The sequence below is a fragment of the Anomaloglossus baeobatrachus genome, chromosome 10 (assembly GCF_048569485.1).
Source record: "Anomaloglossus baeobatrachus isolate aAnoBae1 chromosome 10, aAnoBae1.hap1, whole genome shotgun sequence".
NCBI lineage: Eukaryota > Metazoa > Chordata > Amphibia > Anura > Aromobatidae > Anomaloglossus > Anomaloglossus baeobatrachus.
The window spans coordinates 7,075,226-7,094,770 of NC_134362.1; the positions used below are offsets into that span (position 1 = coordinate 7,075,226).

The 19,545-nt window shown below is 50.4% G+C and overlaps 1 protein-coding gene across 2 annotated transcripts in view; it reads right to left on the reverse strand.

The window, feature by feature from the left end:
• LMO1 (LIM domain only 1) overlaps window positions 1-17,823 on the reverse strand; it is a 157,882-nt gene extending 140,059 nt beyond the window's left edge. The window contains exon 1 of one of the 2 annotated variants that reach the window (XM_075326787.1): window positions 17,470-17,823. In XM_075326787.1, coding sequence (XP_075182902.1) covers window positions 17,470-17,491 — 22 coding nt within the window. In that variant the 5' untranslated portion in view covers window positions 17,492-17,823. Of the gene's footprint in view, window positions 1-15,678; window positions 15,752-17,469 lie in introns of those variants that run through there. The other variant, XM_075326785.1, reaches the window with a different exon arrangement.
• Between the last annotated feature and the right edge of the window lie 1,722 nt (window positions 17,824-19,545).

Below are 19,545 nucleotides of genomic sequence, written 5' to 3' on the forward strand. Positions count from 1 at the left end.
AAGGTTTTCCAGCGGGGACATTGGTGGGATCCAGTGGATTCAACAGAGGTGAAGAAAGACCCAGTTACAGAACATTCACTTATATCCGAAAAGAGGAAACATAGAATGATAAATGATGGAGAGAAGAGAAACAGGGAAAAAAGAGGTAAAACGTCCTTTATCCCCGGAGATTATTTTCCTTTATCGTCCCCGGGATTCACCGACTTAATAAAACGCATCTGAATGTTTGTGACAATCCCGACTTGTGACAATGGCTGAAGGGTTTGCTCCAGGCAACATTTTCCTGAAATGTCTCGCACCTTCTGCCCCAGAACCGCAAAAGCCTGAGAAATGCTCCACTTTCCACTTACACGTTGTGGTCAATATTCAGCATGAATATAAAACCAAAAGAACTATAAAGGGGAGATTTGCTCCATGTTTAGTCATATAATTTAATAACTCAACAGCACAAGTCAAGATAAGAAACTCAATAATAAATATTGTTATTATTATTATTAGAGAAATGACCTTTTCCCTATGCATTGGTCACTTTCTTTCTGCGGCACTGACAATTCACTCTCAAAAACTGCTCAAATCTGTCTACAAATCTGTCTGCAGCGAGGGACCAGCTACAAAATGTGCGAGGAGAAACTGCTGAGGCTTCTAGGGTGAAAACTGCAGGATACAATCATACAGCGGCCAAAAGTAGTCTTATTCCTCATTTATACAAGGGTTTGGGATTTCACAAGTTATAAATTCAAAAAAATAAAAACTGTAAGAATAATAATAAGGGAAAGAAAAAGAAAGGAGGTGAAGAAAATGAGGTACGATGTAACCAGGAGAGCATCAGTGTGACAAGATGTCGCGTTATCCAGACTACATGACAGTTCCCTCACATATAAACCTTTCCAGAAGACCAACGTATAAAATAAACCGTAATAATAACCCACGATAATATCAATGATAGAAAAAACGATCGGATTCTGGATAATAAATATGCTGAAAATGACAGAAATATGTCACATGGTAACAGCACTGGTTTATTCCGCAGCTTCTACATCAGGAGGGATGTACTTCACTTATGGCCGCCCCCGACGTAGGGGTCGCTCTGCAAATGTAACTAATCGTATTACTGCTCGTCTGTGCAACATAAAGGCGAGAGACAGGTTTACACCACATTGTAACAAGCAGTGGCGTACGTCAATGTAGGCTGACCACGCCACTGCTATGGGGCCCGTGAGCTGTAGGGGCCCGTGAGCTGGAGGGGCCCGTGAGATGGAGGGGCCCAGGCTGCCCGTGGTGTGTGCGTTTTCACTTTCATGCATCATGGCTGTCACCAAGCAGCTGATCATGGCCGCTGAGTGCCGGCACTGTTTGTATAGCTGCAGACTGGCCAACGCAGAGATGCAGACCCGCCCACATTGCACACTGTGCACGGCCTGTGCTGAAGAGGAGGGAGGGGCCAGGCAGCATCTTCTTCCAGTCCGAGAGCTGTGAGAGATGCCAGGGGGAGAACAGCCAATCAGGAGAGGGGGTGGGGCTTGTTCAGTATAGCGTGGGAGAAAGGAAGATGAACAGGAAAACACAGTGCTGGAGTGGAGGAGGAGCAGAGCAAAGAGAGAAGAGCAAACAGAGAGCAGAAAAAAACAGTGAGAAGCAGAGAACAGAAGGAACGGAAAGAAAAAGCAGAGGACAGGAGGAGCATCCAGGAGGACTCACAGGAAGTGCAGCAGGGAGGCCGGAGACAGTAACATCATCTCTCACATCACAGGAGTGTACCGCCCCGGGGCTCGGCCGGCTGCTCAGCCGCTCGGGTCCGTGCTCGTCGGTGGATGGCTCGAGCTCCTCCCGGACCCGGGGGTCACGTCGCTCTGAAAGGGAGTTGGCGCTACGTGTAGGGATTTCGGTGGGGAAGGTTCATGGCGGAGGCTGTGGAGTTTAAAGGTGTAAGTTCGTGACGCCACCCACGGGTTGTGGTGAATGTGGACACCACCGCTGCTGTTAACTAGGCTCCCGGGGACGATGTTATGCAGCCTGGTGTTGACCCCTCCGTGGGAAGAGGGTTATGGTCCTGGGGCCCGGTGGTTGTGAGGTGCGGGCAAGATGGTGTGGTGCGGGCAAGATAGTGTGGTGAGGTGCGCGGCCTGAGGGCACTGTTGTACTCACTACGACAGATACACCAGAGTCTCTGGTAAACCAAAAAGGATGGTGGTCGGTGCCCGCAGCCGGCTGTGCTTTGCCCCTTTCTCAGGTTGGTGGTTCCGGACTTTCTCCTGCACCTCTTTGTAGAACTTGACTGCCTATGCTTCAGCAACAGTAGTCCGCTCCCCGGCTTTGTGTGTGTCGGGGAACCCGTTTGCCCGCAGGCACTGGCCCGTGGGATCTCTCTGCCTGTGCGGTGGCTTTCTATCCCCCTCGGTGGGCTGTTGGCGTCTTTCGGGTCTTGGGGCGGGAAAGGACCTAAGGTCCATCCTCAATCAGTGAATTCGACGTGGTCCAGTGGCTTCTGAGCCTCGTTCTGGGTCTGAGTACTCCTCCTGGTGCTCCGGTTTCCAGTTGGCTCCCCGGTTCGGTTTCGGCGGGCCACTACCTTGTCCCGGTCCCTTACGGTTCCACCATCTGTCTTCCCGGCTCCTCCTTGCCACGGTACCAGGGCTACGACCCCGCCACCAGTCAGTGTTGTCGCTGCAGACCTGACGCCACAGGCCTGCTGCACTTGAACTACAACTCCACTCCACTTCACTGTACTGATTAACTACTTTTTGTTTGCTGTCTCAGGCCCTCTGGACTCCTCGGTGGGCGTGGCCAACCGCCTGGCTCCGCCCCCTGGTGTGACCATTGAACACTGAGAGAGGTGACAAGGGTTTTGTAGGTTGGCTGCTGTCACCTTATTAGGGGCTGGTGTTTGTGCAGGGGGTCTACCTGTGACTATCTGGCTAGTCCAGGACGTCACAGGAGCAGGTGAGTATTATAATGTACAAATGTCTGCCTGTAACACTACAGAAAGAAACTGCCCTGTGCTGTGCCATCACTAAAGCCTGCTTTACACGGTACGACCGATTGTGCGATTTCACAATCGATCGTACCCGCCCCCGTCCTTTTTGCGTCACGGGCAAATCTCTGCCCGTGTCGCACAAAGTTACTAAACCCCGTCACACATACTTACCTCTCGTGCGACCTCGCTGTGGGCGGCGAACGTCCACTTCCTGGAGTGGGAGGGACGTTCGGCGTCACAGCGACGTCACACGGGCGCCGGCCAATAGAAGCGGAGGGGCGGAGATGAGCGGGACGTAAACATCCCGCCCACCTCCTTCCTTCCACATAGAGACGGCGGCGGCCGCGGGAGGCAGGTGAGCTGCTCATCGTTCCCGTGGTGTCACACGGAGCGACGTGTGCTACCACGGAAACGATGGGCGACTAAAGTAACCGATATTATGGAACCTAACGAGCAGTACCCGACTCACGATTTGTGAGCGATACTGCGTCGCTAGGAGGTGTCACACAGGCCGGCATCGCCAGCGATGCTGGATGTGCGTCACAAAAACCGTGACCCCGACGATCTATCGCACGATAGATTGCCTGGTGTAAAGCAGGCTTAAGTGTGTGTTGCTCCTGTGCTCTGCCATCACTGTGTGGGTTGCCCCTGTGCCATCACTGTGAGTGTGTGTTGCCCCTGTGCTGTGCCATCACTGTGTGGTTTGCCCCTGTGCCATCACTGTGAGTGTGTGTTGCCCCTGTGCTGTGCCATCACTGTGTGGGTTGCCCCTGTGCCATCACTGTGAGTGTGTGTTGCCCCTGTGCTGTGCCATCACTGTGTGGGTTGCCCCTGTGCCATCACTGTGAGTGTGTGTTGCCCCTGTGCTGTGCCATCACTGTGTGGGTTGCCCCTGTGCCAGCACTGTGTGTGTGTGTGTGTGTGTGTGTGCTGCCCCTGTGCTGTGCCATCACTGTGTGTGTTGCCCCTGTGCTGTGCCATCACTGTGTGTGTTGCCCCTGTACTGTGACATCACTGTGTGTGTGTGTGTGTGTGTGTGTGTGAGAGTGTGTGTTGCCTCTGTGCTGTGACATCACTGTGTGTGTGTTGCCCTTGTACTTTGCAGAGTTTTACCATGGTTCCAAAGGCTATGAAGAGGGTCATAATCGTTACCATTATATGGGGGAGACAGATGTGAACATTTATTTTGTGTGTGGTGAGGGGCACGAACAAGGACATCGCTACTTTAGGCCAAGTTCACATATTGCAGATTTTTTAGAGATTTGCGGTGTGAACCCACTGGTCTTGGTGCAGTGGACTTTGCTCAGTAACAGGACGGTGGTTATATTCAGGCCCTATGTGGTGATATTTGGTCATGGTGTGGCGGCATTATTTTGCAATGCATTATGGGCCTTGGTATGGGGGGGTGATGTGGGTGTGTATTCCGCTCTGCTATGTCTCCATGCCTATAGTACCTGTGAGTCAAGTGATTTGGGCGTGTATTCTGCTCTGCTATGTCTCCATGCCTATAGGACCTGCGAGTCATGTGATGTGAGCGTGTATTCCGCTCTTTGTCTCTATGGTTATAGGACCTGCGAGTCAGGTGATGTGGGCGTGTATTCCGCTCTATGTCTCCATGCCTATAGGACCTGCGAGTCAGGTGATGTGGGCGTGTATTCCGCTCTTTGTCTCTATGCTTATAGGACCTGCGAGTCAGGTGATGTGGGCGTGTTTTCTGCTTTGCTATGTCTCCATGCCTATAGGACCTGCGAGTCAGGTGATGTGCGCGTGTATTCCGCTCTTTGTCTCTATGCTTATAGGACCTGCGAGTCAGGTGATGTGGGCGTCTTTTCTGCTTTGCCATGTCTCCATGCCTATAGGACCTGCGAGTCAGGTGATGTGGGCGTGTATTCTGCTCTGTCTCCATGCTTATAGGACCTGCGAGTCAGGTGATGTGGGCGTGTTTTCTGCTTTGCCATGTCTCCATGCCTATAGGACCTGTGAGTCAGGTGATGTGGGCGTGTATTCTGCTCTATGTCTCCATGCTTATAGGACCTGTGAGTCAGGTGATGTGGGCGTGTATTCTGCTCTGTCTCCATGACTATAGGACCTGTGAGTCAGGTGATGTGGGCGTGTATTCTGCTCTATCTCCATGACTATAGGACCTGTGAGTCAGGTGATGTGGGCGTGTATTCTGCTCTTTGTCTCTATGCTTAAAGGACCTGCGAGTCATGTGATGTGGGCGTGTATTCTGCTCTATGTCTCCATGCTTATAGGACCTGTGAGTCAGGTGATGTGGGCATGTATTCTGCTCTGTCTCCATGACTATAGGACCTGTGAGTCAGGTGATGTGGGCGTGTATTCTGCTCTATGTCTCTATGCTTAAAGGACCTGCGAGTCATGTGATGTGGGCGTGTATTCTGCTCTGTCTCCATGACTATAGGACCTGTGAGTCAGGTGATGTGGGCGTGTATTCTGCTCTATGTCTCTATGCTTAAAGGACCTGCGAGTCATGTGATGTGGGCGTGTATTCTGCTCTATGTCTCCATGCTTATAGGACCTGTGAGTCAGGTGATGTGGGCGTGTATTCTGCTCTGTCTCCATGACTATAGGACCTGTGAGTCAGGTGATGTGGGCGTGTATTCTGCTCTATGTCTCTATGCTTAAAGGACCTGCGAGTCATGTGATGTGGGCGTGTATTCTGCTCTGTCTCCATGACTATAGGACCTGTGAGTCAGGTGATGTGGGCGTGTATTCTGCTCTGTCTCCATGACTATAGGACCTGTGAGTCAGGTGATGTGGGCGTGTATTCTGCTCTATGTCTCCATGCTTATAGGACCTGTGAGTCAGGTGATGTGGGCGTGTATTCTGCTCTATGTCTCCATGCTTATAGGACCTGTGAGTCAGGTGATGTGGGCGTGTATTCTGCTCTTTGTCTCCATGCCTATACGACCTGCGAGTCATGTGATGTGGGCGTGTATTCTGCTCTGCTATGTCTCCATGCTTATAGGACCTGCGAGTCAGGTGATGTGGGCGTGTTTTCTGCTTTGCTATGTCTCCATGCTTATAGGACCTGCGAGTCAGGTGATGTGGGCGTGTGTTCTGCTCTATGTCTCCATGCTTATAGGACCTGCGAGTCATGTGATGTGGGCGTGTATTCTGCTCTGCTATGTCTCCATGCTTATAGGACCTGCGAGTCAGGTGATGTGGGCGTGTATTCTGCTCTGCTATGTCTCCATGCTTATAGGACCTGCGAGTCAGGTGATGTGGGCGTGTATTCTGCTCTGCTATGTCTCCATGCCTATAGGACCTGCGAGTCAGGTGATGTGGGCGTGTATTCTGCTCTATGTCTCCATGCTTATAGGACCTGTGAGTCAGGTGATGTGGGCGTGTATTCTGCTCTATGTCTCCATGCCTATAGGACCTGTGAGTCAGGTGATGTGGGCGTGTATTCTGCTCTATGTCTCCATGCCTATAGGACCTGTGAGTCAGGTGATGTGGGCGTGTTTTCTGCTCTATGTCTCCATGAATATAGGACCTGCGAGTCAGGTGATGTGGGCGTGTGTTCTGCTCTTTGTCTCCATGCTTATAGGACCTGTGAGTCAGGTGATGTGGGCGTGTGTTCTGCTCTGTCTCCATGCTTATAGGACCTGCGAGTTAGGTGATGTGGGCGTGTGTTCTGCTCTGTCTCCATGCCTATAGGACCTGTGAGTCAGGTGATGTGGGCGTGTATTCTGCTCTGTCTCCATGCTTATAGGACCTGCGAGTCAGGTGATGTGGGCGTGTATTCTGCTCTATGTCTCCATGAATATAGGACCTGCGAGTCAGGTGATGTGGGCGTGTATTCTGCTCTTTGTCTCCATGAATATAGGACCTGCGAGTCAGGTGATGTGGGCATGTATTCTGCTCTGTCTCCATGCTTATAGGACCTGCGAGTTAGGTGATGTGGGCGTGTGTTCTGCTCTGTCTCCATGCCTATAGGACCTGCGAGTCAGGTGATGTGGGCGTGTGTTCTGCTCTTTGTCTCTATGCTTATAGGACCTGTGAGTCAGGTGATGTGGGCGTGTATTCTGCTCTGTCTCCATGCTTATAGGACCTGTGAGTCAGGTGATGTGGGCGTGTGTTCTGCTCTGTCTCCATGCTTATAGGACCTGCGAGTTAGGTGATGTGGGCGTGTATTCTGCTCTATGTCTCCATGAATATAGGACCTGCGAGTCAGGTGATGTGGGCGTGTATTCTGCTCTATGTCTCCATGAATATAGGACCTGCGAGTCAGGTGATGTGGGCATGTATTCTGCTCTGTCTCCATGCTTATAGGACCTGCGAGTTAGGTGATGTGGGCGTGTGTTCTGCTCTGTCTCCATGCCTATAGGACCTGTGAGTCAGGTGATGTGGGCGTGTATTCTGCTCTGTCTCCATGCTTATAGGACCTGCGAGTCAGGTGATGTGGGCGTGTATTCTGCTCTATGTCTCCATGAATATAGGACCTGTGAGTCAGGTGATGTGGGCGTGTATTCTGCTCTATGTCTCCATGCTTATAGGACCTGCGAGTCATGTGATGTGGGCGTGTATTCTGCTCTATGTCTCCATGCTTATAGGACCTGTGAGTCAGGTGATGTGGGCGTGTATTCTGCTCTGTCTCCATGCTTATAGGACCTGCGAGTCAGGTGATGTGGGCGTGTATTCTGCTCTATGTCTCCATGCTTATAGGACCTGCGAGTCAGGTGATGTGGGCGTGTATTCTGCTCTATGTCTCCATGCTTATAGGACCTGTGAGTCAGGTGATGTGGGCGTGTATTCTGCTCTATGTCTCCATGCTTATAGGACCTGCGAGTCAGGTGATGTGGGCGTGTATTCTGCTCTTTGTCTCCATGCCTATAGGACCTGTGAGTCAGGTGATGTGGGCGTGTGTTCTGCTCTTTGTCTCCATGCTTATAGGACCTGCGAGTCAGGTGATGTGGGCGTGTATTCTGCTCTATGTCTCCATGCTTATAGGACCTGCGAGTCAGGTGATGTGGGCGTGTATTCTGCTCTATGTCTCCATGCTTATAGGACCTGCGAGTCAGGTGATGTGGGCGTGTGTTCTGCTCTATGTCTCCATGACTATAGGACCTGCGAGTCAGGTGATGTGGGCGTGTGTTCTGCTCTTTGTCTCCATGACTATATGACCTGCGAGTCAGGTGATGTGGGCGTGTGTTCTGCTCTATGTCTCCATGACTATAGGACCTGCGAGTCAGGTGATGTGGGCGTGTGTTCTGCTCTTTGTCTCCATGACTATATGACCTGCGAGTCAGGTGATGTGGGCGTGTATTCTGCTCTATGTCTCCATGCTTATAGGACCTGCGAGTCAGGTGATGTGGGCGTGTGTTCTGCTCTATGTCTCCATGACTATAGGACCTGTGAGTCAGGTGATGTGGGCGTGTATTCTGCTCTTTGTCTCCATGCTTATAGGACCTGCGAGTCATGTGATGTGGGCGTGTATTGTCCTCTGGACTGACAGGTCCTGCAGGTCATGTGACTTGCTGCCTATTTGTGGGGCTTTGTAGCGCCCCCTGTGCTGCATTGAGACTTTACCCCTGTGCCTGTTGGGCCTCACTGTGCCGGAGCGACCGGCGGTTTGTGCTATGATCCATCCAATGGGCATTTTTCATTAAAAGACCTGTGTGCCATGTGATTGGGGTTTGTCATGTAACACGTTCCCGCACTCTCCTGTGGCTTCACCCCCAGCTAAACGATTGTGGGTGCCATCCATGACCTCATTTGGGACACATATGGAGGACATCAAGGATTACGGTGAGACTGGACCACTTATTTGGTCCCTGTGAATGACGGCGCCTTCCAGTGGTTCTGTCTAGTTTCTTGCACTCGGCCTTCATTTATTATCTGCACTTTTGTGGTTATAATGCAGTAATATTGCGCAGTTAGTTACGAGGGGTCGCTATATCCACCAGTGCACTTTATATTGGGTCTTGTTCCTGAGCTTTAGTGCAATATTGCTTATCTGCACAACCCTTCAGGCTTCCTACCAGCGGCCCTGTGATATCGCTGTGTGCGCAGCCTGCGGGTGCAGCTAGGTTTGTATCAATGTTTGTCCTTTTTTAACTATGACTTGATTAAAGGTTATGTTTTAATTTTTTCTACCCTTGCTATCCATATCTGACGTCAGTGGTAGATTTCTATGTCAAAATGGAAGTTTTTGTTTGAGACTGCAGCATGTAGCAGAGGCGGGATCGTCGTGGGACCTCATGTGGATTATGATGGACCTGCAGAGGTGTTTTTGGGATTAATAAAGAGGGGAAAGAGGGTGACTTTTTTGTATTTTATTTCAAGTAAAGGATTTTTCAGTGTTTGCGTTTGTTTCTTTTCATTTACAGATTAATCATGGGGAGTCTCTTAGACACCTCCCATTATTAATCTAGGGCTTAGTGGCAGCTGTCAGTTGTCATTAACTCCTAATTGTCACCACACCAGGGCAGTTCGGAAGAGCCAGGTAAAGTGCCGGGATTGTCACATCTAATGGATGCAGTAATCCTGGGCAGCTGCAGGCTGCTATTTTTAGGTTGGGGGCACCCAATAACCGTGCGTCTCCCCAGCCTGAGAATACCAGTCCCCAGCTGTTGGGCTTTATCCTGGCTGGATATCAAAATATGGGGGGGTGACTGCATGCCGTTTTTTTAAATTATTTAAATAATAAAAAAAAAAAGCCTCATTCAGTTCCTCTTATTTTGATACACAGCCAAGGTAAGCGCACGGCTGGGGGCTGCAACCTGTAGCCGTGGCTTTATCTGTGCTGGGTATCAAAATATGAGGGACCCTGTTTTTTTTTTTTAAATCCGATTGGACCCGCTGATCCCAAATCTCTGCAGAATCACCCATCACTAATAGTAGACAGAATTGTATGCGTTCTCTCTTTAGTTCTTTGACCCTTGAAAAAAAAAAAAAAAAAATATATATATATATATATATATATATGTAAAAATTAAGTAATAAAAAACACAATGCGCCCTCTTATTTCCCAGCTGAGCCAAGGTCCTCCCTCTCCCAGTATACAAAAAGCACCTGACCACTGCAGTCAATCACTGACCTCACTGGTCATGTGCTGCATTAATGGCATCACTTAAAGGGCGTCTGTCGGTAGGATCGTCCCTCTGGAGCCGTCTATATGGACATGGAGGTCATAGGAAGCGGAATAAAATGACACCTTGATATCTGCGATCTGAAGTTTAATTTACATGGGACTGCAGGTGACATCTACTACATTATCTGTACTCAGAGATATCACTGTGTTATCTGTGGTGTTACATAGGACTGCAGGTGACATCTACTACATTATCTGTACTCAGAGAGATATCACTGTGTTATCTGTGGTGTTACATGGGACTGCAGGTGACATCTACTACATTATCTGTACTCAGAGAGATATCACTGTGTTATCTGTGGTGTTACATAGGACTGCAGGTGACATCTACTGCATTATCTGTACTCAGATATCACTGTGTTATCTGTGGTGTTACATAGGACTGCAGGTAACATCTACTACATTACCTGTACTCATAGATATCACTGTGTTATCTGTGGTGTTACATAGGACTGCAGGTGACATCTACTACATTACCTGTACTCATAGATATATCACTGTGTCATGTGTGGTGTTACATGGGACTGCGGCAGCATCTGCTGCTGTCAGCTTCTGCTTCCCCGGGGCTGCCGCTGTCTGGGCGGTGGTGCGCGGTTTATCGTTTGACCTTTATATATTTATATACGATCAATAGCCACTTAGCCGCGCACCTTTCATGAGAGCCTCCAGTCTGATAAGCGGCGGCGGCCACTGATCTGTGCAGCTTTGAGTTTTGTAAGTTTCCTGCCATGTGTTGGAGGATTTCTCGGCGCTGACCGTCAGATGTGCGGCGGTGCTGGTGGCTGGGGAGGCGTCCTGCTGCTCTGCTGACAATCAGTGTGCGGCTCGCCCTCCGCTCCTCGCCCTCAGCTACAGATACTGAAAATGTCACTTACTTTGCATGATTAAAGGAAGCGTTACGCACAGAAGTATTGATCAGCGCGGCCTGCAATCTTTTTAAGTCATTTCATCGCGGCGTAATGAAAAATATGCTACTTAAAACAGAATCTCCAATTACCTTCCCCCGCAGCCGCCACGGAGGATTTGCCATCTGTATAAAGTTTTATTACCGGTAAGAACAGATTGGCGCAGAATGGGAAGTGGCATCAGGTGCAACCGTGTCCACTCCGCCTGTGCCGGATCAGCAAGGTGACCTCTGCCGAGCGCGGCCGTACGGACCGAGCCAGGGTGACGGTGTAACACGGACTACAAGGTGGAAACATTCCCAAGTGTGACCCCGCGCAATGGTCTGATGACGATATATACATATATATATATATATACACTGCTCCGTAGAGTGTCAGCTCCTGGAGACAGGATGCTGTGCTGTCGCTCGTATTTCCTATTGGTTTTCCATTGTTTTGTCTTTCTCATTTTTGATTTTGTGATAAAGGATCAGATGATGATATAGATTATATATATATACATATACATATACACACACACACAGTGGAGCCTTGGATTACGAGCACAATTGGTTCCTGCAGTGCGCTCTTAAATCAAGTTACTCTTATATCAAAGTGAATTTTCCCATAGGAAATAATTGAACCGCAGACAATTCATTCCACAACCCAAAAATATTTACTGTATTTATAAAAACTTATTACAGTAATACAATGTCCTGTATTCATATAACATTATTACATGACACTAATACAATATACTGTGCAGTAAAAACATATTAATCTGCACTTTAGCTTACAATAGAATTGTTGGTGCGGGAGATACAGTATAAGCAATGTGCTGCACGGGTGAGCAGAAAGAAAGTACAACACCGTATCCACAAATGCAAATAAATAGACATGCTATATAGTGTATACTGTACAATGGTATACAGTATACAATATACAGTACATATGGACAGAAGGTGACCTCCAGAGCGGGTCAGAGCGCAGTGAAAGGACAGAACCAGAAGTGTACACGGTGAGGATTTGCTCTTATTGCAAAGCATTGCTCTTAAACCAAGTTACACATTTGTATAAAGCTTTGCTTGTTTTGCAAAACGCTCTGAAACCAAGTCGCTCTTAACCCAAGGCTGCACTGTATCTATATGCACTGATGTCAGACATACTATGTCCGCGTTACCTGTCCTCCCACATTGTTACATGCGGGGATCAAGATTTTTTTAGGTCACTTTTTTGTCTTCTATTATTTGATTTCTGCATCAAATTCTTCAAAATGATGAATCCTGACATTTAAGCAAAATGTAAACGGCTCTTTATTTTTTGTCTCTTACCCTTTTTGTGATCGTTTACTGCAGAAAACGTTACGTGTTCTGATCAAATAAATGCGCCCAAAACTCTACATGTGCAAAAAAAAAAAATAACTGAGGGGGGGAAACTAGAGAAGATTTGGAGCCGCGATTCATGAATTGGCCGCAAACATCTGGAGACCCCCGAACCTCGCCCTCAATGACAAACGTAAAGGAACAACAGGTGAACACATAAAATAGACTAAAAAAAGGCGCAAATTAAAAGAAAAATAAGGGACAAATGAAAAGTCGGCAAAAAAAGCCAAAAACCAGACAAAAAAGCTCAAAGGTGACAATGACTCTGCCCGAGGTTTCCACCGCATACACCGCAGCTCTCTGCTCTACGTCACAGATTGATACATTGTTGCGATTTCTGCTACATTCAGTCTCGGTCCCCCATTATTAGCCCACAGATTGTGATGGCACGGGGGGTCTCATATTCCTGGTGATGACACTTCTCGTATACACCCGTCCCTGTATAATAACCGCCTCCTACCTCGCTCCATTCCGCTGGATTCACACTGGGATTGCGGCATTTTTAAGCCTCGATCGCAGAGTCTGTGACCCGATGTCACCGATCGTCCATAGCGGATTCCGGAGACATCTACATCACAGCTTTATGTTTCTCTGACAGTTTTCATTCATTTGTAAATCGCAGCTCAGGATCGGGGGGAATTTTTTTGTGCTTTTTTTGGATTAGTAAAAATAATACTCGTTACAAAATAGAAAACAAAACCAACAAAGCCAGAAATAAATCATCTCAATAAGCAATTTAAAAAACTAAAAACTATCACCTGAGAGGACGAAAAATCCCCTTCTCTCCAACTGCAAGACCAACTGCCCCAAGGGCAAAATGTAACCCCCCCTCCTTGACACGCACACATTATATATATACATACATATACATATATATATATATATATATATATATATATATATATATATATACATACATACACATACATATATACACACACACACACCCCAGCGATGAGATCTGCACCTCAGGGATCGGCCAACTACCCCATTACAAATCACAGGCGTGGAGACACAACAGAAACCATCCAAAATCTCAGAACTGAAATCCTTGTGTGGATGTGAGTGATTGTAGAGTGTTAATATCAGAGCAGTAAATGCCTCCAGGCCTGCGGTCCCCACCTGTGCTGCCCCCAGTCCCAGAAATCTCACCAGCACTTTCTGCGTCTCTGCAGTCCTCACTAGCACTTTCCCCAGCCCAACAGATCTCACTAGCATTATCCCTAGTCCAAAATTCTCACTAGCACTTTTCCAAGCCCCACAGACTTTACAAGCACTTTTCGAAGTCCCTAAATTTCACCAGCACTTTCCCCAGTCACACAGACCTCAGCAGCACTTTCCCCAGTCACACAGACCTCACCGGCACTTTCCCCAGTCACACAGACCTCACCAGCACTTTCCCCAGTCACACAGACCTCACCAGCACTTTCCCCAGTCACACAGACCTCAGCAGCACTTTCCCCAGTCACACAGACCTCAGCAGCACTTTCCCCAGTCACACAGACCTCACCGGCACTTTCCCCAGTCACACAGACCTCACCAGCACTTTCCCCAGTCACACAGACCTCACCAGCACTTTCCCCAGTAACACAGACCTCAGCAGCACTTTCCCCAGTCACACAGACCTCAGCAGCACTTTCCCCAGTCACACAGACCTCAGCAGCACTTTCCCCAGTCACACAGACCTCAGCAGCACTTTCCCCAGTCACACAGACCTCAGCAGCACTTTCCCCAGTCACACAGACCTCAGCAGCACTTTCCCCAGTCACACAGACCTCACCAGCACTTTCCCCAGTCACACAGACCTCAGCAGCACTTTCCCCAGTCACACAGACCTCACCAGCACTTTCAAAGTCCATTAAATCTCACCAGCACTTTCTCCATAAATTTAGCAAGCACTTTCCCCAGCCTCACAAACCTCACCAGCATCTACCAAGCACTTTACCCAGCCGTACAGACCTCAGCAGCACTTTCCCCAGCTGTACAGACCTCAGCAGCACTTTCCCCAGCTGTACAGACCTCAGCAGCACTTTCCCCAGCTGTACAGACCTCAGCAGCACTTTCCCCAGCCGTACAGACCTCAGCAGCACTTTCCCCGGCTTCTCAGGCCTCACCAGCACTTTCTTCTGCCAAGCAGTCCTCACAAACACTTTCTCTGCCTCCCCCAGCCCTTTCCCCAGTTCCACAGACCTCAAAACACTTTCCCCCGTCCCATAAATCTCACGAGCACTTTCCCCATCCCCGCAGATCTCATCAGCACTTTACAGAGTACAGTAAATCTCACCAGCACTTTTCCCAGCTTCGCAGCCTTTACCAGTACTTTTCCCGGCCCCCGAAGCCCTCGCCAGCACTTTGCCTGGCCCTGCAGCCCTTGCCAGCACTTTACCTGGCCCTGCAGCCCTCGCCAACACTTTCCCTGGCCCCCAAACCTTCACCAGCACTTTTCCCAGCCCCGCAGCCCTCACCGGTACTTTCCCCAGCCCCGCAGCCCTCACCAGCACTTTCCCCAGCCCTGCAGCCCTCACTGGCACTTTCCCCAACTCTGCAGCCCTCACCAGCACTTTCCCCGACCCCTCAGCCTTCACCAGCACTTTCCCCAACCCCTCAGCCCTCACCAGCACTTTCCCCAACCCCTCAGCCCTCACCAGCACTTTCCCCGACCCCTCAGCTCTCACCAGCACTTTCCCCGACCCCTCAGCCATCACCAGCACTTTCCCCGACCCCTCAGCCCTCACCAGCACTTTCCCCGACCCCTCAGCCCTCACCAGCACTTTCCCCGACCCCTCAGCCATCACCAGCACTTTCCCCAACCCCCAGTTCTCACCGGCTCTGCCTCTAGTCCCCAATCTTTACCAGCAATGTTCCAGCCTAGGAGCACTTCTCTCTCGCCCCCCAGAAACTGTGGACCTCACAATTGCTGCCTTCAGATCCTCGACAACTGGGGCATTTTGATTGTAAGCCCAATTGGGACAGGAACCGATGTGAGTGATGACAATCTGTGTACACCGCTGCGGAATATGTGGCCGCTATGTACACAAGGACGATGACCCCAGGGCATCACGTAGCCCCCTCTGTACATTTGTCGTCTTGGAGACACCAGCCCCGCGTCCTCGCCATAAGTGCTGCTGCGACGACCCCGCAGATCTGCTGTGTACACTCCGGATAATTGCACCTTTTTAAGAGGAGATCAATGTCAGACATCTGGCGGCCATTAGAAGCGGCGGCTGCAGCCACACAAGCGTCTTTTGGAGATGGTATTGGAGAGATTGTAAGTAAAGTGCTCGCGCTGACACCGATCCGGAAAGGTAAACTGCCTCTTACCAGCTGCCGCTGCAGAGACTCCATTAACCCTTCCCTGTCTGCACTTATAGCCGAGCATATCCCCCTGTATCCCACTTCTGGTACCCAAGTGTCCGTGTATACAGCCTCCGCAGCGCAGTCTGATGAGAGTGATGAGGACTGAAGTTCAGGGATGGAGAGTCTGCTCCATTAACCCTTCCCTGTCTGCACCTGTCTGCTGCAACTCAATGCAAAGTGATGAGGAGGATGAAAATCGAAGTTCAATGACTTGTAACGCTAATTAACCCTTTCCTTATTAAGGGTCAAACATATCTGACTCCAGTCTCCAAGTGTCTGCATGTGCGGCGGCTCCTCACGCAATCTGCCGCGGATGAGGACGGAGGGGTCCGTTTCCCTCCTTGGGACCGTGCGCCAGTATTGAGCCCTCCGCTCCCTGTTACCCTCTTTCCATCGTCTTTTCTTTCCATCCGTGAATTTTTCCACCTCTGCAAAATTTTCAATTCTACAATTACAAAATGAATCTCCGTCTCCCGGAGAATGGGAGCTCAGGTGTGAGACATGTCCGACCCCCTCCCCCGACCGATCCCCATCCCTCCTGCCAGACAACAGATATGCGGACAACCAAAAACTTGTTTGCTGTCAGTCCCGTCCTTCACATGTCTCATCTGAAAAGTAAATTAGTTCCGCTCCAGCCCAAGGATTTCTCCCCGGCAGCGTCTAATGCCTCCTGCGCTCCAGTCTATTAATAGGAGGAATCTGCAGACGCCGGGAATCAATGAACACAAGGAAAAAACCAAGAGGAAGGCGGCGATGGCACCCAGAGACGGCAGAGCGGAGCACGGAGCCGTGCTGCAGTGACGGAGCCAAGACAATCACAGCCGCTGTGTGCACGGAATAAAGACCAGCAGAGCCACCAGTGTGCAGAGCGCAGAACACAGCGGTGTGCAGAGCCACCGGCAGAAGCGTGCCGACCAGACAACACAGCGGTGTGCAGAGCGGACAACACAGCAGTGTGCAGAGCCACCAGCGGAAGCGTGCCGAGCGGACAACACAGCAGTGTGCAGAGCCACCAGCAGAAGCGTGCCGACCGGACAACACAGCAGTGTGCAGAGCCACCAGCGGAAGCGTGCCGAGCGGACAACACAGCAGTGTGCAGAGCCACCAGCAGAAGCGTGCCGAGCGGACAACACAGCAGTGTGCAGAGCCACCAGCGGAAGCGTGCCGAGCGGACAACACAGCGGTGTGCAGAGCCACCAGCGGAAGGGTGCCGACCGGACAACACAGCGGTGTGCAGGGCCACCAGTGGAAGCGTGCCGACCGGACAACACAGCAGTGTGCAGAGCGGACAACACAGCGGTGTGCAGAGCCACCAGCGGAAGGGTGCCGAGCGGACAACACAGCGGTGTGCAGAGCCACCAGTGGAAGGGTGCCGGCCGGACAACACAGCAGTGTGCAGAGCCACCAGCGGAAGGGTGCCGAGCGGACAACACAGCGGTGTGCAGAGCCACCAGCGGAAGGGTGCCGACCGGATAACACAGCGGTGTGCAGAGCCACCAGCGGAAGGGTGCCGACCGGATAACACAGCAGTGTGCAGAGCCACCAGCGGAAGGGTGCCGACCGGATAACACAGCAGTGTGCAGAGCCACCAGCGGAAGGGTGCCGAGCGGACAACAGAGCGATGTGCAGAGCAACCAGCAGAAGCGTGCCGACTGCCGAGCGGACAACAGAGCGGTGTGCAGAGCGGTGCGCAGAGCGGCATGCATCCCCTGCCACAGCCGCCACCTGCACACTGTACAAAGGAGTCGCACTCACCGTCCTCCTTATCCAGCACCATCCTCCCAGAGGCTGCACCGAGCCCGGCTGCTCCGCCGTCACCAGGCGCCTCCAACACGGAGAGAAGAGAAGAGCGAGCAGGCGGCCGATCGTCCTCTGCACAGTCCCGGGGACTTCTCAGCCGGAGCGCTGCTGGCGGGGGCTCCGGGGCTCCCTCGTCCCCCTCTTTGCAGGATATAATGTGTGCTAATGTGATTGTCGCCCGGCTGCCGCTGCAGGATCCTAAAGGGCTTTTCTCCAAATGTGAAATGACAGTGTGAGAAGCTGAGTGTGGAGGTTGTGCCGGCGTGTGCGCTCCGTCTGCTGCTGCCGGAGAAATGCGCTCGCTGCTCCCAGACCCTAAGATCCCCTCGTTAATTAAATCAATTCATTATGCTGAGATCTGATTAGCAGCCCATCCCCCCTCCTTTGAATCAATTATTCAATACACAAACATAATTGGCTGTGCGAGGGGTGTCTAAGTATTAGCTTATTTAACTCCAAGGACACTAATTACCCCCAGGGCAAGAGAACTTTTCTCATTAATTCTGACAAAACACAAAAGCGCAGTCAGTGAGCGTACGTGTGCAGGAGGGAGGACGACACGGCCACAGCCAGAGGGACCCGAGCGGGGCTGCACACTGCTGGGCGCAGGAAGAGCCATCACCCTGATACCGGCCGCCACACTGCTGTGCCATGTGTAGCGGAAGCCCCTGGGGCCTGGTGCAATCAGCTACTGATGACATCACCATAGTGCACAATGACATCAGCATAGTGCACAATGACATCACCGCAGTGCACAATGACATCACTGCAGTGCACAATGACATCACCATAGTGCACAATGACATCACCATAGTGCACAATGACATCACCATAGTGCACAATGACATCACCGCCGTGCACAATGACATCACCATAGTGCACAATGACATCACTGCAGTGCACAATGACATCACCATAGTGCACAATGACATCACCGCAGTGCACAATGACATCACTGCAGTGCACAATGACATCACCATAGGGCAGAATGACATCACTGCAGTGCACAATGACATCACCGCAGTGCACAATGACATCACCGCAGTGCACAATGACATCACCGCAGTGCACAATGACATCACCGCAGTGCACAATGACATCACCGCAGTGCACAATGACATCACCGCAGTGCACAATGACATCACCATAGTGCACAATGACATCGTACTGCACAATGACATCACCATAGTGCACAATGACATCACCATAGTGCACAATGACATCACTGCAGTGCACAATGACATCACCATAGTGCACAATGACATCACCGCAGTGCACAATGACATCACTGCAGTGCACAATGACATCACCATAGTGCACAATGACATCACCATAGTGCACAATGACATCACTGCAGTGCACAATGACATCACTGCAGTGCACAATGACATCACCATAGTGCACAATGACATCACCATAGGGCAGAATGACATCACTGCAGTGCACAATGACATCACTGCAGTGCACAATGACATCACCATAGTGCACAATGACATCACCATAGTGCACAATGACATCATACTGCACAATGACATCACCATAGTGCACAATGACATCATACTGCACAATGACATCACTGCAGTGCACATTGACATCACCGCAGTGCACAATGACATAACCATAGTGCACAATGACATCACCGCAGTGCACAATGACATCACCATAGTGCACAATGACATCACCATAGTGCACAATGACATCACCATAGGGCAGAATGACATCACTATAGTGCACAATGACATCGTACTGCACAATGACATCACCATAGTGCACAATGACATCACTGCAGTGCACAATGACATCACCATAGTGCAGAATGACATCACCATAGTGCAGAATGACATCACCATAGTGCAGAATGACATCACTGCAGTGCACAATGACATCACCATAGTGCACAATGACATCGTACTGCACAATGACATAACCATAGTGCACAATGACATCACCGCAGTCCACAATGACATCACCATAGTGCAGAATGACATCACTGCAGTGCACAATGACATTACCATAGTGCACAATGACATC